This window comes from Anoplopoma fimbria, chromosome 11, assembly GCF_027596085.1.
Source record: "Anoplopoma fimbria isolate UVic2021 breed Golden Eagle Sablefish chromosome 11, Afim_UVic_2022, whole genome shotgun sequence".
Lineage (NCBI taxonomy): Eukaryota > Metazoa > Chordata > Actinopteri > Perciformes > Anoplopomatidae > Anoplopoma > Anoplopoma fimbria.
The window spans coordinates 453,713-475,996 of NC_072459.1; the positions used below are offsets into that span (position 1 = coordinate 453,713).

At 42.2% G+C, this 22,284-nt stretch overlaps 2 protein-coding genes across 2 annotated transcripts in view; one reads left to right on the forward strand and one right to left on the reverse strand.

The window, feature by feature from the left end:
- Nucleotides 1-5,681: 5,681 nt before the first annotated feature.
- On the reverse strand, nt 5,682-19,369 carry LOC129098621 (WAS/WASL-interacting protein family member 2-like). The gene is given in 11 exon segments (XM_054607678.1): nt 5,682-8,984; nt 9,708-9,809; nt 10,264-10,491; nt 10,822-10,853; nt 10,855-11,100; nt 11,139-11,259; nt 11,262-11,480; nt 11,596-11,721; nt 15,611-15,743; nt 17,224-17,318; nt 19,283-19,369. Coding segments are annotated over 10 exon segments (1,314 nt in total). The 5' UTR covers nt 17,290-17,318; nt 19,283-19,369; the 3' UTR covers nt 5,682-8,943.
- Nucleotides 19,370-20,545: 1,176 nt separating this feature from the next.
- The window catches only part of si:dkey-225f5.4 (uncharacterized), a 4,182-nt gene continuing 2,443 nt past the window's right edge, over nt 20,546-22,284 (forward strand). Inside the window, exons 1-3 of the mRNA XM_054608124.1 lie at nt 20,546-20,826; nt 21,514-21,610; nt 21,800-21,922. Coding sequence (XP_054464099.1) covers nt 20,807-20,826; nt 21,514-21,610; nt 21,800-21,922 — 240 coding nt within the window. The 5' untranslated portion in view covers nt 20,546-20,806. The remainder of the gene's footprint in view (nt 20,827-21,513; nt 21,611-21,799; nt 21,923-22,284) is intronic.

The following is a 22,284-nucleotide window of genomic DNA, read 5'->3' on the forward strand; positions in this document are numbered from 1 at the left end:
GTGGACCGTGTTCTCAGTGAGGGATGGGGTTGATATGTTCTACCTATAGACTTTCATATAGGTGGTCCTGAGGATGTCTACGGTTCTACCTGTGCCTTTGCATCAGGTGGTCCTGGACTGTGAGCTCGTTGCCTATAGAGGGGTTCATGTTATTCTGGGCTGATGCTCCTCCTCACCTGCTGTTAGCTCTGTCCGGTTAGTACTGTCTCTGATGGAGGTCCAGTGAGGTACCTGAGGTTCTCTCAGCCTGTGTGGTGAGTAAGGCTGAGCCTGAGGTATCAGATGGGGAGTTTGGTGACGATGGTTTTGAGGATCCGTCTTTGTCTGGTTTTCCACTGTCGGTGTCACAGAGCGAGTTGCTGCAGGAGCAGATTGGTGATTCCTCTTTAAATGAATGATTTGTTCGTGTTTTGTCTGCTGCAGAGATAAAGAGTGCAGCCAGTGGCTACTGTTTGCGTAGCAGACTGCTGTTTCGGGTGACGGTGTGGGGGATGCTGTGTACCAGTTGGTTGTACCGACTAAATTCAGGCCTCTGGTCCTTAAAGTGGCACACGACGAGAGTGGGCACTTTGGTGTCAGGAAAACGTATTTAAACGTATTTAAATGTCTTTAAATGTCTTGAAACAGTTCTTTTGGCCGCGTGTAAAACGAGATGTTGCTGAATATATTAAAACCTGCCATGTGTGCCAATTAACGGGGAAGCCAATCAGAGTGTGAAGTCTGCTCCTCTGCAACCGATTCCTGCCATAAAACAACCTTTTTAATATGTGATGGTGGACTGTGTGGCCCGGTGCCGATCGCTAAATCTGTCTGTAAGTATTTACTGACAGTTATGTGCCAGAGTACAGGTATCTATTACAACTAAAGCCGTGCTGAAGGCATTGACTCAGTTCATTTCGGTTTTTGGCATCCCGAAGGTTGTTCAGAGTGACCAAGGGTCGAATTTTTCTTCCCACATGTTTGTCAAGTGTTGAGATCCTTGTGCATTAAACACATTAAACACAGTCAGTCATCGGCGTACCACGATGGAGAGATTTCATCAAACTCTCAAGTCTCAGCTCCGTGCGTATTGCACTGGAGGAGAGGATCGAGACTGGGAGGAGGGACTGGGAGGAGGGACTGGGAGGAGGGACTGGGAGGAGACTGGGAGGAGAGACTGGGAGGAGGGACTGGGAGGAGGGCTCCCGTGGCTGATGTTGGCTGAGAGAGAGGCCGTACAAGAGGGTACTGGTTTCAGTCCGAATGACTTAGTTTTTGGGCATGTGGTGAGGGGCCCTTTGGCTGTGTTGAAGGATAACTGGGTGGATGCTGATTGATTTTGTGAACGGGTTTCGGCATCGTGTGTTGGTGGCGGTGGTATGACGTCACACAGAGCAGAGGGTTTAGTCCTGGGGACCAGGTTCTGGCATTAATGCCTATTCCAGGCTAGGTATACCGGTCCGTATACAATCACTGAGAAACTCTCGGATTTGAACTATTTCATTGCGACACCAGGGCGGAGAAAGTCCAAACAGCTTCGTCACATTAACCTGTTGAAGCCGTTCTACAACCGTGTTAGTGAGTCGGGTCAGGCTGAGGTTCTGGTGGCTGGTTCAGTGGGTCAGGCTGAGGTTCTGGTGGCTGGTTCAGTGGCTGGGAGGCATGAGCCCTGTGTGGTCGTTTAAAACATTCTGAAGCTCTAAGTAGCTTGGACACGGTGTCGTCCCATTGGCCTGATTCTAGACGCTGTGAGCTGTCTGTCTGTCTGTCTGTCTGTTCGGTGATGATTGGGTGGAGCTGATTGGGTGGAGCTGATTGGGTGGAGCATGACATCGAGGTGGGAGATGCAGGGCCGATAAAACATTGTGTTTACCGCATGTCCCCGGAGGAGCTGAGACATCTTGACTCTGGTGTCTGACATGGTAATGACATGTCTGTCCCGTCTCTCTGTTGGGCCTCCTCCTGTATTCTGGTGCCGAAGCAGGACAAACACCTCGGTTTTGTACAGATATGAGAAAAGTAAACTGTCACAAAGCCAGATTATTTTCCTTTGCCGCGAATGGACGACAGTGTTGACAGTGTTGGGCCTGCCAGGTTTGTCAGTAAATTCACCTGCTTAAAGGATATGAGCAGGTACCGTTTATTACACCGTCAGGTCTGTGTTCTTATCCGGTTAATGAACCGAGTTGTGTCCGGGTTGGAGGGTGTTCTGTTTATTTGGATGACTTGGTGATTTTTAGTGATACAAGCAGAGGTTAAATTGGGCCGGGTCTGGAGTTCTGCGCAGCAGATCAGCTCCAGACGATTTTGGCAGTCTGCCTAGTCCATCACGAGCAATGTTGTCCTACTCATTTACAACTTTTCCATTGCAAATCTATGTTGTTTTAAAACACAATTCTAAATATTGGAGTAGGGATAGGCTGGCCTAGACATCTGGAGCAAGTTTTCTCAAACTTGCTCCAGATGTCTAGGCCAGCCTAATTATGTCTGATGATGACCGTTAGAATGATTTGACGTTGTGTTGTCTGATCTCCTCCTCCCCCCAGATCAGACAACACAACGTCATCATTCTAACGGTCATCATCAGACATAATTATCGTAGTAGACAGGTGAATGGCGAGGTAAGAGAAACTAAATTAAAGGTGCACGGTATTTTGAAAGAGGTCGATCATCACCAATAGGCTAATATCATTAGATATGGGCTTGCATTTTCATTAAGCAGGAAAAATTAACCTTAGACATGCAGGGATAGCCTGCTACTGGTATGTCAAATGGCAAGCGCTAGTTAAAAAGAACAATGCTGCTAATTCTAAATGATTTAGCAAGTAGTCTATGAAAAAATAAAATCAGCTCTTAATGTGACCTCATCAAACACACTCAAAATCTACAGTGTACATATTAAGCAACATATAAAAAATGCTAATTTCTTTAATGTACTAATATAACGACTATCATGGATTTATTTTTTTTGCAACCTTAATTTTGGCTCTGCGTACTCTGCGTATGGGGAGCGGCCCCTCCGGATCAGAGCCCCCCCACATAGAAAATCCCAATTTAACCACTGGATACATGGCACTCCCATCTTCAGCGCATCCGGGCAGAGGCGAGGCTTACTGTTCATTTATCCAAGTGCCAGTTTGCTATAACCCTAACCCTGCCACTGTCACTTATCTGTTACCACGGCCCACAACGAAGAAAGAGCTGCAGCGGTTTCTGGGTCTGGTGGGATATTAGTGGGTTCTGTCAGGTAATGTTCCTCTTACTGAGCTTCTGTGTGGTCGCCGGAGTGTCAGCAAGCCTTCGATAAGGTCAGGACGGTTCTCTGCTCTTTCCCTATTGACCGGACCTTTCTGCTCCAGGTGGATGCAGTCAGGGAGATGACCAGGGTGTAGTGAGGCCAGTAAGCTTCTTCTCCAGGAAATTCAATCGTTACCAGTTTAATTACTCAGTGATTGGCGCTGGTTGTGGCACTGCAGCATGTTGAGGTATATGTGGTTTACACGGATCATAATCCTCTGACCTTTTTAAGGTCATTGCAGTGTCCGAATCAGAGGTTGATGAGATGCAGGCACGTGCACAGACATTTTGGGGGCAGGTGCTCAAAAAAAAAAAAAAGGGCACCCATCGCCAAAATTATTTATGAAATTAAAAATAATAATAATAAATAAAAAAAACACAGGAGGTTTTCAACTTATATATTTATTTGTGTTAACAAACTAGATCAAATGATCAAATTGAATAAATAAATGAATAACAGGCATAAACAGACAAAACAAGGCCATATTGTATAAGCAAATAGTATGTTAAATAATCGAACAATATTCTAACTTAAAACTTATCAAAACTCTGCTCTGGATAAATAAAAGGATCTTCACAGGAGCATCCTCCTTGGTGCCATGTCTTGGAAGATTTGTATCACTTCACTGTGATTTATTTCAATGTCTTGCTCAATGGCAAGCAGGAGAAGGTCAGAGAGGTCTCCCTCATTTAATTGGCTCGTTGATGGCCTGATCCAAGTCAAAAGGGAGCGGCTACTCTGAGCTGCTTGCTGCAGTTCCCTGTCCTTCTGCTTTTTGACTGTCTTTTTTTGGCATTATGCTGCAAATTTTGTAAAAGAGATAAATGAATGTTGTGGATAATAATTGTACTGTTTTCTGAAGGTTAAAGCATAAGCAGCATTACACTAATTATGCTCTTCTCAACCTGTGTTTCCTCTTGGCAGGATTAGACAGCTAGCTTACATTTCCCTTATTTTACTCTTTTTCACCCTCTGCAATTACTCATACAAGTTTGATCGTTGTAAAACAGGCAAAACGAAGAGATACATAAATATCACGTTAAACAATTGTGGGACAAGGATAGCATGACACCGAGAGCTAGCATAGTTTACCTGCTATTTTCTAGCTGTGAATTTTCGTGACATTTATAAACATAAATTCAACATACTTTCGAAATTGTCTAAACGGCATTTATACAACACAAAATATGCACTTTCAGACAAATAATGTCATTTAACATGACAAACGTCAGTAAACAGCTGGGCAATGCTTTGAAATCAAGTTAGTTGTTTGTTTATTTTTTTAGGAAACGTCGGACCAGTTATGTTTTCAGACGTAATGTTTTCAGCGGCACTAATGTTGTTGTTAATTTATAAAAAACAACGTCGGGGGATTGCACAAACACTGTCATTACCTGTTAGTCTGATGCTGCAGGTCAGTGAAGACGTAGTCTGCACCGGTGTGGGGGATGAGGAGGGAGAGGCATAGAATACGTATTCTACGTCTATGCCGCGGAGCATGTCGGGGCGAAATTCTCACAAGAACTCAAATAAATAACCCCTCAGATATCAAAACACATTTGGGGAAATTGATGACAGAGAAACTAATTTGTATTCTAAAAATATTGTTGAATGAAAAAAAAAAATTGGGCTCAAGAAAAAAAGGGCACTTTTTCTCAACCAGGGCACAAGGGCTGGTGCTTGAGCACCACTTGGGGTCTATCTGTGCACGTGCCTGATGAGATGGGTTCTGTTTCTGCAGGGATACGATCTTGATATTCGGCATATCAAAGGGGTGGATAATGTCACTGCCGTGAGTGAATGTGAGTAGTGATGCCATTTCATGCTGTTTGTGTTGTGTTCTTCTGTCTGTGCTCTTAATTTGCTTCTCCAGGTACCAGGGTTGCTGAGGTCAGGTGACATGGGCAGGGTGGAGTTATGGGTTTTCTTTCTTAGATTTGTCTTGTCTTTGAATTAATATATTTTTGGGGAGGATAATTTCAGGTCAATTTGGTTAGTATGTGCCGGTGTTCCCTTTGGTACACCGACTTTATTGGGGGGGGTGTGACGACCCCGCCTACTTATTGACTACCTTCATTAAGGTGACATAAAGAGCAGCTGATTGGCTGTTGTGGCTGCTACTCATTGGCCCTCCTTACAGGCGTCCACACCTTTTGGGGTTTTCGTTGGCAGTTTTGTTAAAGTTATGTTTTGTATAAAATAAACCTTTATGTTATATTGGTAATGCACCGTCTCTCCCGTTGTTGTCATCGCCGTTGAGCCGGGTTATGACAAATAACTTAATACAATATAATAGTACAACTAATAAAATGCAAACAGAATGATACAAAATAACTAATAAAACACACAAATACAACTAAGGACAACTTTGGATGAAATAATCAAATAAAACTGATGATCCACTTTGTTCTAATGTTTATTAATAACTGATTCACATCCTCATTATCTCATAATTAAATTAATAACATCTTCATTAAGACACGACTGGTTTTATCACTTTATTGATTCGTTTTCATTATTTGTCATCTTTCGGTATTTAAACATGCTCTATGAATAAACTACTAAATGGATTTATTGATTCCTGGTTATTGATCATTAGTTAACGCAGTGATTGATCTGAATGGAGACAGAGGAGAAGTTAACTTCATCACTACAGTCTGTCATCAGCTTTATGAACAGCTTTCTGTTTGTTTAGGAACTTTTTACAATTCATGACTGAAGATTTACAGCAAACAGTTTGTAAGGCGGGGGGGGGCTGTACTGCACATGAGAAACATATAAAACATATAAAACATATGATACATATGATACATATGAGATATGAGAGCTACGGTGACTCTGAGGACTTCAGGACCTTCAGCTCCTAAAAGTCACATTCAGGAAATAAAAAAACAAGAGAACATAAAAACAGCTGATCTCCTTTTACAAACGACGCTCCTTCACATTGATCAGAAAACTTTATCATCTTTACGACATGAAGTCACAGCGGATTAAAATAAAGTGTGAGGATTAAAAAGATGAAATACTAAACTGGTTATTCTTATTATTAGTTTCAGTGATGATACAAAAACAACAAAACATGAATAAATCTGAAGTCTTTAATGATTTCAGAGAAGTTTCTGTTTTCCATAAAGAATTCTAGTTTTATTTATTTTCATAATTCAGAACATTGATTCCTGTTTTTGTAAATTTCTATGATTTCTCTTCATTTGGATAAAGAAAACTTTATTGAAAACAGAAAGAAAACGTTCAAAGTGAATGAATGAACTTCATCTTAAACTTTTATTTTCTGTCAACAGAAAATAAAAGAATCTTTTAAGAACATTAATAAAATATTTAACATGAAACCTTAAAAAAAAAGCACTGAGAGAGAAAAACCTGCTGCATGTTTATGAAGAGTCGACGGTCAGAACACCATGAGAGGAAAAATGTCTTATTATATAATATATATATATTATATATATATATTATATATATAATATTTATTATATTATATATTATATAATAGACTAAATATTATATATATAATATATATACATTATATACTTATATATATTATATACATATATATTTTATACACATATATATATAATATTATATCAAGACGTCATTTACAGTTAAATCAGTTATAAGATAAAGTCGTCATTCTATTTTCTAAAGAAGCCACATTATTACGTTCATATTTCAATAAAACTGTTGAAACCTGTAATTTAAAGACTTTATTCTGTTTTATTATTTAAACAGAATCCTGCCAAAATTATGACTTTTCTCATAAAATGAACGACTTTGTCCTTAAATTTACATCTCGACTCAAACGTTAAGGTCAAAGGACAGATCGAGGTACTCTATGAATTCTGGGTAATTATTTATCATGAAGACGTTGCCACACCGAAGAAACATGAGACGCTCAAATAAAGACGACATGCAACAAGTTCAGCTTTTAGTTTAGGAGACAAGGACAGAAGGGAGGAGGGAGGGAAGGAAGGAGACGAGGACAGAAGGGAGGGAAGGAAGGAGACGAGGACAGAAGGGAGGAGGGAGGAGGGAGGGAAGGGAGGAGATGAGGACAGAAGGGAGGAGGGAGGGAAGGAAGGAGACGAGGACAGAAGGGAGGAGGGAGGGAAGGAAGGAGACGAGGACAGAAGGGAGGAGGGAGGGAAGGAAGGAGACGAGGACAGAAGGGAGGAGGGAGAGAAGGAAGGAGACGAGGACAGAAGGGAGGAGGGAGGGAAGGAAGGAGACGAGGACAGAAGGGAGGAGGGAGGGGTAGAGTCCTTGCTGCAGGCAGAAGACTTCCCGTTTGAGGAGTCAGCTGAGCTCAGGTGAGTTTGTTTCCTCCATCTTGGCACTTAAAGACTCCGCCTCCTCAGAATCTGATCCACCTCACATGACATCACCAGGAGACTGATGATGATGAAAATGATGATGATGATGATGATGCAGGTTAAGTATTTACAGGTGTGTCTGTCTGACTGTAAACTGTAAAGCAGGACATCACAGGAACTGATTCTAGTCCAGACCCAGGTCCAGACCCGGGTCCAGACCCGGGTCCAGACCGCTGAAGGATCTGAGTTCGGTGTGAGTTTGTCTTCATGGTTTATCAGGACGTCCCAGTTAAACATTAAAGGAAGTTCATTCTCTTTCTTTTTGAGACATTGAATCACACAAACTGTTGATGTGAACAATACGGAGTCAGGTCTAGCTAGCTTAGCTTAGCTTAGCATAGCATAAAGACTGGGAGCAGAAACTTCATCTCTGGACTTCATTAAATTAATTAAAATAATAAAATAATATTATAGGACGATACTGAATCTCATGTTTTACATCATTGTGTTTCTCTAAATGTGACTAATGGTGCTGTTAGATTGCTGCTGGATGGAAACATACAGGAGCTGTAATGTTACTTCTGTTATCTGACTCTACTGACACCATTAGAATGATAATACTTATCATTATAATTATTATTGATATAATGATAATAATTACCATTATAATGATAATTATTATTGTTATGCACACCTTGACATGTAGGTTTATATTTAGGACGTCAACATTATGAACGAAGCTTTGAATGGTCAATATTTCCATAAAATTAGTTTTAAACTAGTTTTGATGACTCTTTGAATGAGAAACATGAAGTCAATTTATATTCTTTGAATATTACGACTTTAAACTGTAAATTTATGATTTATGATTAAATCTCAACGAACAGTTTGTGTTTTTTGTCTCAGAACAGAAAGAGATGAAGACCCCCCCCACTCCATCTTCAGCCTCTCGTCTCTGCAGCAAACTGCTCCTCTTCATCAGTCCATCACCTCCTCCCACCAAAAAAAAACACAACCTAAAGGTCTTGGTGCCGTCCAGAGAGGAGGAGGAGGAGGAATATTTGAGTCAGTTTGCAGAGTTTGCTGCTCCTGTTCATCTCTCTGAAGAAACGTGATGAGACTTCTCCTCGGCCAATCAGAGGAGAGAGTAGATGAGGATGACGGAGCTGAGTCTGCAGGTGTGATGTCATCAAACAGGATGGAGCGGTGTGTGTGTGTGTGTGTGTGTTAATGTGTTCATATGTGTGTGTGTGTGTGTGTTAATGTGTTCATACGTGTGTGTGTGTGTGTGTTAATGTGTTCATGTGTGTGTGTGTTCCAGCGGTGACGTGGTCTCATGGTTCACCTCCCAACAGGAGGCAGTGGAGGAGCTCCTCTCATCACTGAAACAAACAAACAGGTTTGTGTTTGTAACCAGAACACAAAGACGTTTATCGTCACCATGTTGTTTGGTTCATTATTCTCTGAAACACCTGCATTCTCTCTGCTGTCCACCAGGGGGCGACTCCTCTGGTTGTATAGAAGTCTATGAGAAAATGACTCTACTTCTCTCTTGATTTATTCCCTCAGTAAACATTGTAAACATGAGTTTATGGTCTCAATCTCTAGTTTCAAGTCTTCTTCAATACAGCATGATGTTCATTTAGTAAATGATGCTCCATTTAGAGTCAAACAGACCATAAAGCAGGGGATGCTTTAGGGCGGGGCTACACACTGATTGACAGGTCCACACCAGAGACATATACGGCGTCTCCACATCACTCCTCCTCAGTCCATATATGGTCACTTCCTGTTCACTGGTTGAGAACTCAAACAACCAGAAACCAACGAGTGACGTTACCATGACGACGACGACTGTTTCTGTATAAAGGTGTGTTTTCCTGTTTCCATGGTTTCTGCTGAGGAGTTGAACTCGTCACTCGTTTCACAACCTAAACGTCTAAGCCCGAGTTCATAATTATTATGGGATGCATTCTGGTTCTAAGTGTTTAAAACAGTGACACTAAGTGTTTCCTGTCCTCCGTGTGCTCTGGTCTGTGTACAAGTATCAGATCAAACACTGGGTATAGTGTACAAGTACGCAGCACACAGTACTGAGCGTGTACCTCGGTTGGCTTTGCTCGGGTAGATCTTGGCGAAGTGTCGGTACTCGTCTGGAGGAGGGAAGTCGTCCAGAGGATGAAACGAATACTTGGACTCAAAGTCATCTGCAGGAGGAGAACAGACGAGTCATCATTCATTCATTCATCTTCTCACTGCTTCACTCTACAAACACTGAACACTGAGGTGGAGCACAAACAGAGGTCAGAGGTCAGAGGAGGAAGGAGAGAGGGAGCCAGAACAGAAACCAACTGTCACTCAAACCTCTGATGGAGAAGTAATCAATCAACTAACAAATTAATCTTAAAGGATCTCCATAACTGATCGATCATAGTCTGATCACCAATAATACGTTCTATTGATCTCTGTTAACGATCTGTCAATGCTGCACTTCCTGCCGATGTTTCACAATAAAAGCCTCCCAGGAACAGCTGATCACTGGACTTTGTTTTCTCTCATGTGACACTAAACTCTTCACACTCTGGATCAATAGATAAACGATACTTGATGACAAGAATCTAGAAGTCAATCAGCATATTGATCACGTGATCATGAACTCACCGACAAAGGATCGAGGGACTGAGGAGGAGGAGGAGGAGTGTCCGTTGCGGAGAGGAGGAGGAGGAGGGGGAGGAGCAACGGGGGTGCGGGTGGGCGGGGGAGGAGGTTTTCCTCTAGTGGGGGGGTCAGAGGAGAGGGAGGGGCTACCATGAGTCCTGTAAGGAGGAGGGGGCGGAGCTTCTCTACCACCTGGTCTCAACGACGACGGCTGGACCGGAACAGGAGGAGCTGAGGAGAGAGATCCATACAGCTGATCAGTACAGCTGATCAGTACAGGTGATCAATGATCAGGTGATCAATACAGGTGATCAGTACAGGTGATCAATACAGGTGATCAGTACAGGTGATCAATACAGGTGATCAGTACAGGTGATCAGTACAGGTGATCAGTACAGGTGATCAATACAGGTGATCAATACAGGTGATCAATACAGGTGATCAGGTCTCTGTCTAACAATGTCGTCACTACCGCAGTGCATTGTGGGAAATGTTATATACACTGTAAATGGTGTATAAATAAATATACTTCATCAGAACTAGAGGGTGTTGAGTCCTCACCTGCTCCTCTACCTGGCGTCTCTCTGACGGGGCGGCGGCCTGTTGGCGCCCTGTTGGGAGGGGGTGGGGGAGGCGGGGGGTGGGGGAGGGGCGGGGCCTCTCGTGGGGGTGTGGCCTCCAGGGGAGGGGGCGGCCCTCTTGTTGCCGAGGGAGTTGTGTCGGTGCGGCAGCTCGGGCCCCGCCTCGCCGCCTACGGTCGGACCGTTAGTGATGCGGTAAGGTGGAGGGGGGGGCCAGGGAGGACGGGGTGGAGGAGGCGGGGTTTCCTCCTGAGGTGGGAGGGCGTCTGCTGTTGCCTGGAGAGACGGGGAGGTTTGGAGGGGAGGGGTGGGGTATTAACAGGGGTCGGGGGGAGGGGCTTCTCTCTGTTGTAAGAAGAGGAGGACGGAGGAGAGGGGGCGTTACCACGGCGACAGAGAGGAGGAGGTGGAGGGGGGCGGAGGAGGAGTGCTTCATGCTGGTGGAGGGGGAGGAAGCTGCAGAGGAGGGGGAGGAGGGGGAGGGAGAGGAGGACAAGTTGGGAAGGGAGGGACGCTGGGAGCGACTCGTCTCCGTGGGCGACAGCGGCTGAGGGGAGGGGCTCTCTGTGTCGTCATGGCGATGACTGGGGGGGCGGGGCGCTGCAGCTCGGGTGGAGGGAGAACGTCCAGAAGAACCGTCTGTCAGGGAACGTTAAGAATATTTAACCCATTAACGACATGTAAACAACATGTAAACAACATGTAAACAAAGAATTGCAGAAATAGCTGAATAAATTAAAATCAATGTGTTCACCTCCGACCGGTCTTAGTTTGGGCACCCCCCCTGTGAACAGCCCTCCTATTGGTGGAACAGAACCTGACGGGCTTCCTGCTGCACTGCCATTGGCTCCCGCTGCTGCGGCTCCGCCTCCTTTGGGCTCTGAGAACCACAACCATTGGACAGGTGAACAAGGGCCTCCTGAGGGCAACGATGTCACTACGCTCTACGATGACACTACGATGACACTACGATGACATCACTGACTGTATGAGTAAGTGTGTGGTGAGGAGGATGCAGGTGAGAACAGGTGACGACGTCAATCACTGAGGAGAGAGGAGGTGAGGAGAGGAGGAGAGGAGAGAGGAGGTGAGGAGAGAGGAGGTGAAGTGAGGTGAGGTGGAGTGAGACGGTAGAATTGAATGAAGGGTTTACGCTCCCTCGCAGCTCCGATGACATCACCGACAGCACAACATGAGTGACAAACAAACAGTCCAATCATTACATCACATCATGATCTATGACATCACATTATGATCTATGACATCACATCATGATCTATGACATCACATCATGATCTATGACATCACAGGGCAGCAGGAGAATCTTTATCAAACTACAAACTCTTTCTGACGCGTTCAGACAGAAAGTGAAGTTGAATTTTGTCCAGTTAAAAAAGTTTGTACTTATGAGCTTCATATTAGGGACGGCCCGATTGATCCATATGGGATATTGATCAGTCAAAATATAGATTCACGTTGTGTCTGAACTGAGAAACATTCATGTGTGAACCCTCACAGGTGTTTTCACTTCTTCAGACCTCCTCACCTTCTGTTCTGTTTTACCTGATGGGACAACCTCTCAATATTAAAGGAAACCCAAAGAAATGAAACTAAATATATCAAAAAATAGTAAAGAATAAAATAAAAGATACAATTTCAATTAAATGCTAAAAGTAAACTACAAATAGGATTACAAAAATAGAAGGAACATAAATACTCTAAAGATGAAACGATAAAATAAATTCAGAATATAAAAACAACTGTAAAGAGGACATTCAAAAGTGACCCTTAAAGGGACATCATGTTAATCCCACCATAGCTCCGCCCACCTCACACCTGAGGTCTGATGAACAAACTGAAAACACCTGTGTGGGAACCTTTAACTGACAATTCTGCGTCATTCTAGCATGACTCTCATTTTAATCAAATGTATTAGGAATGAATACTTTTCTTCCACCACTAACACTCAACGGGAACACTAAACTATTATTATTGTTATTATTACTGAAACAACGCGAGCAGAATGAGAGCAGCGTTGGAATAAAGCAGAATGATCCTTTAACAGTCAGTCAGGTGTTCTCCACAGCAGGTAAACAGGAAGCTGAGTGTCAGACAGCAGGTGAGTTCAGTAGCCTCAGCTAGCTGTGAGCTAGCTTACTGTAAGCTAGCTGTAAGCTAGGTGTAGCAGCTGCTGGGAGTGCTGTTAACAAGCGAACTAGCTAGCATGCTAACGCGGGTGCTGCGTGCTGGACTCTGTGGAGGACTGGAAACCTCTCAGGGCTCCTCTGACTGACTCACTCGTTTAAAAGGGAGTTACCTGCTGGAACTATTTCTTGTCAAACGTGTGTATCCATCCACCCTGTACTGTGCTGCGTCTCCAGCACTGAGGTCAGGTCACCTCTGAGACTTTAGTATAATATTCATACAATTAATATTAATATTAAGACTTTATTTTAATATTGATAAATGTAATATAAATATTGAGACTTGTATTGAGTGGAAGGGGGGGCTTTCAGTCACTCTGCTGTTCCAACATGTAACTCTCTCTTAAACTGTGGTTAATGTTTCACTTTGCATCCAGATGAATCCATGAGACACTGTGTTCATCAGCTGATCAACTCTGTAACAATAAACTAAACAATGAGAGAAGCAGGTATCAACAGGTGTTCTGCAGGACGCTGCAGGATCAGATCTAACCAGCCGCTCCACCAGTCTGATGGGATTTAATCAAATAGTGTCATTAAATATCTTATTCAATAATCAAAACAACAATCAGCTCTGATTCATAAATGATCAGTGAAGAAAGAAAGAAGAGTTAAATGTTAAAGTAAGAGTCCCGACACAAACAACACAAACATCTGTGATGTGGAGGGACAGAAAAAACTAACAAGTAAAACATGAACAAAGTGAGAATCTGTCTGATATTAAAGATGTAAATGATAAACATGATATGATATGTTTCTGTGGTGAGGATAAAGATCCTCTGAACATGTTTCACTGAGTCATCTGTCTCCTTGTCGGTCTGTGACAGACCATAATATCGGTCCTGTCACCATGGCAACGAGCTCCTGAACGCTGAGTAAAAAAAAATGTCTGTGTAATGTTTATGATCTACTGAGTGAGTTATTTAGGATGTGATCTACTGAGTGTGTTATTTAGGATGTGATCTACTGAGTGTGTTATTTAGGATGTGATCTACTGAGTGTGTTATTTAGGATGTGATCTACTGAGTGTGTTATTTAGGATGTGATCTACTGAGTGTGTTATTTAGGATGTGATCTACTGAGTGTGTTATTTAGGATGTGATCTACTGAGTGTGTTATTTAGGATGTGTTATTTAGTGATCTACTGAGTGTGTTATTTAGGATGTGATCTACTGAGTGTGTTATTTAGGATGTGATCTACTGAGTGTGTTAGGATGTGATCTATGAGTGTGTTATTTAGGATGTGATCTACTGAGTGTGTTATTTAGGATGTGATCTACTGAGTGTGTTATTTAGGATGTGATCTACTGAGTGTGTTATTTAGGATGTGATCTACTGAGTGTGTTATTTAGGATGTGATCTACTGAGTGTGTTATTTAGGATGTGATCTACTGAGTGTGTTATTTAGGATGTGATCTACTGAGTGTGTTATTTAGGATGTGATCTACTGAGTGTGTTATTTAGGATGTGATCTACTGAGTGTGTTATTTAGGATGTGATCTACTGAGTGTGTTATTTAGGATGTGATCTACTGAGTGTGTTATTTAGGATGTGATCTACTGAGTGTGTTATTTAGGATGTGATCTACTGAGTGTGTTATTTAGGATGTGATCTACTGAGTGTGTTATTTAGGATGTGATCTACTGAGTGTGGATGTGATCTACTGAGTGTGTTATTTAGGATGATCTACTGAGTGTGTTATTTAGGATGTGATCTACTGAGTGTGTTATTTAGGATGTGATCTACTGAGTTAGTTATTTAGGATGTGATCTACTGAGTGTGTTATTTAGGATGTGATCTACTGAGTGTGTTATTTAGGATGTGATCTACTGAGTGTGTTATTTAGGATGTGATCTATTGTGTTATTTAGGATGTGATCTACTGAGTGTGTTATTTAGGATGTGATTTAGGATGTGAGTGTGTTATTTAGGATGTGATCTACTGAGTGTGTTATTTAGGATGTGATCTACTGAGTGTGTTATTTAGGATGTGATCTACTGAGTGTGTTATTTAGGATGTGATCTACTGAGTGTGTTATTTAGGATGTGATCTACTGAGTGTGTTATTTAGGATGTGATCTACTGAGTGTGTTATTTAGGATGTGATCTACTGAGTGTGTTATTTAGGATGTGATCTACTGAGTGTGTTATTTAGGATGTGATCTACTGAGTGTGTTATTTAGGATGTGATCTACTGAGTGTGTTATTTAGGATGTGATCTACTGAGTGTGTTATTTAGGATGTGATCTACTGAGTGTGTTATTTAGGATGTGATCTACTGAGTGTGTTATTTAGGATGTGATCTACTGAGTGTGTTATTTAGGATGTGATCTACTGAGCGTCTGGACAGGAACATGGCGGCTGGCTGACACCCTGCTGCCTCCTGCAGTCGTCCTCTAACGTCACAGAAGGCTTGTGTTCTTACTCTCTAGTGCCGTCCTCTGCTGCTCCTCAGACGGCGCCCCCTGCTGTTGAGGCTGGCTCTGTTGCTGGTGTAGGTATTGGTATAAGCGAATGTATGGGTGATCTGTGGGAGGTGTTTGGCTCTTTGGTGTTTGGCTCTTACTGTCGAGCAGCGGAGCGCTGCGGTCGTTCACCACCGCCACCTTCTTCAGCCCGGTGCCTTTACAGATGTCGGTCAGCAGAGCGCCGCGATCTTTAGCCTCCTCTCTGCTCAGCTTGGGAGGGGTGGTGTTGGCCTGAGGGGGAGGGGGGGTAATTACACAATGAGTTAAATAAATAATAACTGGTGAGTGTTGACAGGAGAGATGGAGGAGCGCTTTAGAAAGTCTCTTTAGAGTCAGGCCGCCATAAAACGGTTTGTCAGCCTGTGGAGCAGAGTGACTCCAGTCCACTAGGTGGCAGTAATGTTCCTCTAGGGTTGTTTAAATCCCGCCAATCAACACTAAACCAGAAGAGGAAGCAGAGAGTGACTCATGTGTTTTATTTTACACGTAATTGATTCTGATTTTCTGCTTCATTAAATCGTTACGTTGAAGTAAACAAACCTCTGCTGTCATGTGACCTCCTCCATGTTGTGTTAGAAACAAACATCCCATCGCCATATCGAGGATTTAGCGCCGCGACGCTGTCGGCACACGTAGATAATAGATCATTTGTGTAATAAACCCAATTTGTGGAATATTTATTGTGATTATTACTTCAGAGAAAGGAGATATTTGTACTCAAACAATCTGAATTATTGCACAAGTGGAGAAAAACGTCCACAGGCATCAATTGTGTGAAAAGTTAGTTATTACATAAGTATATCATATTATGAATCCTCACAATCCATCAGACCTGATTAGACCATTAAATTGACTCTAGACCACATCAGACCAGGTCTAGTTCAAAACCCACCAACGTGGACCAGTTTGATTTAATTCACTAACTGATAGAATGTCTTTAGTTCTGCAGGAATCTGGTAATAACGTTTTGGACACATTACCATGTTGACCCGATGATGCTGGGTTTTTGTCTTTTCATGAAAAGAAAACGTTTCATTATCGATCAATCTGTAGATTATCTTCTTCATTCATCATTTAATTATTTAAAGGTTGAAAAATCATCATCACAACCTTCTGAAGCTCACAGTGATGTCATCAAACTGCAACATTAGACATTGATCCATTATTGTCAAATGACATAAAAAAAGAAACATACGAAGAAGACAATCTGTCAATCAAATAATCAATAAATCGACCAATTGTTTCAGATCTAAAAACTAAAGAAATCTAAACTAATTCATGAGTATATTGATAAGTATTTTTCTCTGTGAGATTTGCCAAATTTAATGATCTGCCTCCTCAAGGATTAAAATCAATAAATAATAAACTGTGGCGTGCTGATCGAAGCAGAGCGCTGAAAGAAGTCCTAACGAGGGACGAGGAGGTCTGATGAGGTCTGATGAGTTCTGATGAGGTCTGATGAGTTCTGATGAGGTCTGACGGTGTAACACATCAACCCTCGTCTCCACCCGGGACATGCAGGACATCCTGTCCCCCCCTGTAAAGTAAATCCTGTCTTCCTGCTCTCATGACCGCCTGCAGCTCTTCATCGTCACATGAGGAGACCGAAGAGGATGATGAAGGCCGGGGGAAACGGAGAAGAGGAGACGAGGCAGAGCGGCAGGAAGAGACAGTGATGAAGATGAGTGTGTGTGTGTGTGTGTGTGTTTACCTGGCTGAAGGTGGGGGGAGGTGGGGGTCCCCCTGGTGGTGGGGGAGGAGGGGGAGGGATGGGCATCCTGCTGCTTCAACAAACACCTGATCACCCTGAAACACATCACAGCTCCTTTAATCTGCTGTCGTCATTCCGTCTGTGCAGCGTCCAATCAGGACGGAGACATTTCTCATCAACGTCAACCTGAGGTTCATCACTCCTCCTCCTCCTCTTCATCGCTCAGTGAAACATCAAACACACGTTGACATCATCTTCATCTCTGATGTCCAAACACATGCTCATGTTTTTATGTTTTCTCTTCATGCAGACGGGAGCCGATCACATGAAGACACTCTGACTCTTTGACTCCATGGAAACTGACCACAGCTTTAAAACGTGGAGCATTATGGGAAACGTAGTTCCAAAACAAGCATGATCGTTTGTTTGTTTTCATGTAGCAGTATGAACATTTTTCACAGCGAGGTCCACAGTGTCGGACTTTAAACCCGACGAAGACGAGAACTTGTTTTCATTCTGGACATTTACATTAAAACAAACGAACCAGGAGGGACTAGTTAACGCAGCGGAGGGATCTCTGAGTGACACAGTTATTATTGATGACTGATTGATTGATTGGTTTTAAGGTCTGCAGTCTAACAACCTGATCCACATGACACACGCGTGTTTAAACCTCATTAGAAACACAGACCACATCAGACCAGGGACATTAAAGACCTGGACCACATCACGGTTTCAAACCCAGATACAAGGGGAACCTTTGTTCTGTTTGAGGAAACACAGACCTGAAGACTTGACTGTGTGTCTCTCCATCAGGTCCACATCAGACCAGGTCTACATCAGACCAGGTCTACACCAGACCAGTACCACATCAGACCAGGTCTACACCAGACCAGGACCACATCAGACCAGGTCTACACCAGACCAGGACCACATCAGACCAGGTCTACACCAGACCAGGACCACATCAGACCAGGTCTACACCAGACCAGGACCACATCAGACCAGGTCTACACCAGACCAGGACCACATCAGACCAGGTCTACATCAGTCCTGGATCAGATGAACAACAGAGGAGGGGAAGTCCCAGAGACCTGTTAGACCCAGACCACCTTAACTCATCAGCTCCTAGCTAGCATCACCATCTCCTAGCTAGCATCATTAGCTCCTAGCTAGCATCATCAGCTCCTAGCTAGCATCATTAGCTCCTAGCTAGCATCACCATCTCCTAGCTAGCATCATTAGCTCCTAGCTAGCATCACCATCTCCTAGCTAGCATCATTAGCTCCTAGCTAGCATCACCATCTCCTAGCTAGCATCACCATCTCCTAGCTAGCATCATTAGCTCCTAGCTAGCATCACCATCTCCTAGCTAGCATCATTAGCTCCTAGCTAGCATCACCAGCTCCTAGCTAGCATCATTAGCTCCTAGCTAGCATCACCAGCTCCTAGCTAGCATCATTAGCTCTTAGCTAGCATCATTAGCTCCTAGCTAGCATCATCAGCTCCTAGCTAGCATCACCAGCTCCTAGCTAGCATCATTAGCTCCTAGCTAGCATCACCAGCTCCTAGCTAGCATCATTAGCTCCTAGCTAGCATCACCAGCTCCTAGCTAGCATCATTAGCTCCTAGCTAGCATCATTAGCTCCTGGCTAGCATCATTAGCTCCTAACTAGCATCATTAGCTCCTAGCTAGCATCATTAGCTCCTAGCTAGCATCATTAGCTCCTAGCTAGCATCACCAGCTCCTAGCTAGCATCACCAGCTCCTAGCTAGCATCATTAGCTCCTAGCTAGCATCACCAGCTCCTAGCTAGCATCATTAGCTCCTAGCTAGCATCACCAGCTCCTAGCTAGCATCATTAGCTCCTAGCTAGCATCATTAGCTCCTAGCTAGCATCATTAGCTCCCCGGCCTGACTCTGGATCTCTGCAGGATGCTAAGCTAACCCGTTAGCCTCTGTGTGCTCACAGGTGCTGAACACGTTATTCTGCGACTGTAAGCGAGTTAGCATCGCGGCTAGCTGTGTTAGCATCATCATCCGGGACATCCACACCTACCTGTGCACGTGACCGGCTCCTGCTGGTCACCTCATCCTCCTGCGGGCTGCACGAGTCCTCAGAGGACGGCTAGCCGTTAGCCGTTAGCCTAGCCTAGCCGTTAGCCTAGCCGTTAGCCTAGCCGTTAGCCTAGCCGTTAGCCTAGCCGTTAGCCGTTAGCCTCTCCGCTGCAGAGCCTCTGTCTCTGTTTCTCTAACAGTCAACACTCAGGAGCGCGTGACCTGTGCGCGCTCCACACACTGCAGCAGCAGCACGCGCTGCATGCTGATTAGAGACAGATATATAAAAGAATATATATATATGTAATAATATATATATATATATATATTACATATATATATATATATATATATTATTATTACATATATATATATATATATATATATATATATATATATATGTAATAATATATATATATAACTTCATCTATAACAGAATATACATATATATATAATATATGTAATAATATATATATGTAATAATATATATATTATCTATAACTTCATCTATAACAGAATATATAACAGAATATATAACTTCATCTATAACAGAATATATCTTATATATATATATGTAATAATATATATATATATTATTAAATATATATATATATATATTATCTAGAACAGAATATATAACAGAATATATAACTTCATCTATAACAGAATATATCTTATATATATATATATGTAATGATATATATATGTAATAATATATATATATTATTACATATATATATATTATCTATAACTTCATATATAACATAATATATAACATAATATATAACTTCATCTATAACAGAATATATCTTATATATATATGTAATAATATATATATATGTAATAATATATATATATATGTAGTAATATATATATATTATTACATATATATATATATATTACTACATATATATATATATTATTACATATATATATATATTTAATAATATATATATATTATTACATATATATATATTACTACATATATATATATGTAGTAATATATATATATTATTACATATATATATATATATTATTATATATATATATACATATATATATATATATATATATATATATATACATATATATATATATATATATATATATATATAGACACCTATATGATGTCTATGGTCCAGAGCATGGTCCAGAGTCCACACAAGTCTCCTCCTCCCCATATAACGGGCGGAGCGAGGACACATCCGGGTATCTGGAGCGTACTTGTCTGATGAACTCGTGTATGGAACAGAACCTGGGCCGCTAGATGACGTTTCACACGTTCAGAGGACACAAGTACAGAGAAGTTCACCGGCTGAGAACCGGCCCGTGTGTAGTCTGTGTTTCTTGTACATGGTTAGTGTCTGGAGCAGAGCATGAAGCTGCTCTCTGCTCAGCAGGTCCTGTCAGGCTGCAGACTCTCAATAAAGCTTTTCAAAGAGAATCCTTATTGGCTGAACCTGCTGTGACGTCACCGGCAGGCGGCCGCTCATAGGCTGCTGGAGACGCGCGCGATACAAACAAGATGGACGAAGAAGCTCGAGCGTAAGTCTCGTTACACTCACAACACATTATATTATATTATTATATTACATTATTATATTATATTATTACATTATAGTACATTACATTACATTAGAGTCATTTAGCAGAGGCTTTTCTCCAAAGCGACTTACAGTCAGTAGTATGTTACATATCATTCACCCATTCACACACTGATGACAGGCTACCATCAAGGTGCCACCATCAGACTCTAACTAACATGACTGTTAGCTAGCTAGAGCTAGCTAGAGCTAAAGCTAGCTAGCTAAAGCTAGAGCTAGCTAACTAAAGCTAGAGCTAGCTAGAGCTAGAGCTAGCTAACTAGAGCTAGCTAAAGCTAGAGCTAGCTAAAGCTAAAGCTAGCTAAAGCTAACAGCTGGTGTTCAATGGTGTCACTGCTGTTAGTCTGTAGTAGAGTACTACAGTAACAAGTACTATATGTACCTCTGAGATGTAACTAGTACAGTAACAAGTACTATATGTACCTCTGAGATGTAACTAGTACAGTAACAAGTACTATATGTACCTCTGAGATGTAACTAGTACAGTAACAAGTAGTATATGTACCTCTGAGATGTAGTACAGTAACAAGTAGTGGAGTAGAAGTAGGAGGTACAAGTACCATGAATGTTCTCTTGGTTGCAGTAGTAGATGTCCTGGTGGTAAATAAAGGTCTCTGGTTGTGTTCAGGGTTCTGCAGCGCTGTGATCCGGTTCTGTTGGGTTCCTGCAGAGACTCAGAGCAGTCTGACTGTTCTGAAGCAGCCAGGATGGTTCTCTACCTCACGGTCTGTTAGGTTTACTTCAGTAGTAATACCACAGTGTATAAATACTCTTACATATATAAGTCCTTTATTCAAAACCTATTACCATCAAAATATACATCATAGTATTAATGTGTTCATCACTTTAATGTTGGTTAGTTTACTTTATGTAATCAATCATCGTTGATTGGAGGACTGTGTTTGTGTTTGTAGGACAGCAGACGAGTCCAGAAGGTTCTGGGTCGTCAGCTGTTTGTTCTGGACTCCATGATGTCACTGCTGGAGGGTCTGGAGTCTGCCCAGCAACTGATGACACAACCCTGCCCTCCCCAACCTGGTACACAGAGAATACACAGTACACACACGGTACACACACGGTACACATAACACACAGTACATAGAGTACACAGAGTATACACACTACACAGAACACAGAGAACACGGAACACACAGTACAAATAGTACACACAGTACACACACAGTACTACGACAAAATGATCAGTTGATTGTCATTATTGATGATCATTAATCAATACAGTGATCTTTCCTACATGTTGTTGTCCTCTCTCACAGAGACGTCCTGATTCTGTTTTTAAATCAGATCAAAATAAAGAGTTTAGAGTTTAATAACTGTGTGTGTGTGTGTGTGTGTGTGTGTGTGTGTGTGTGTGTGTGTGTGTGTGTGTGTGTGTGTGTGT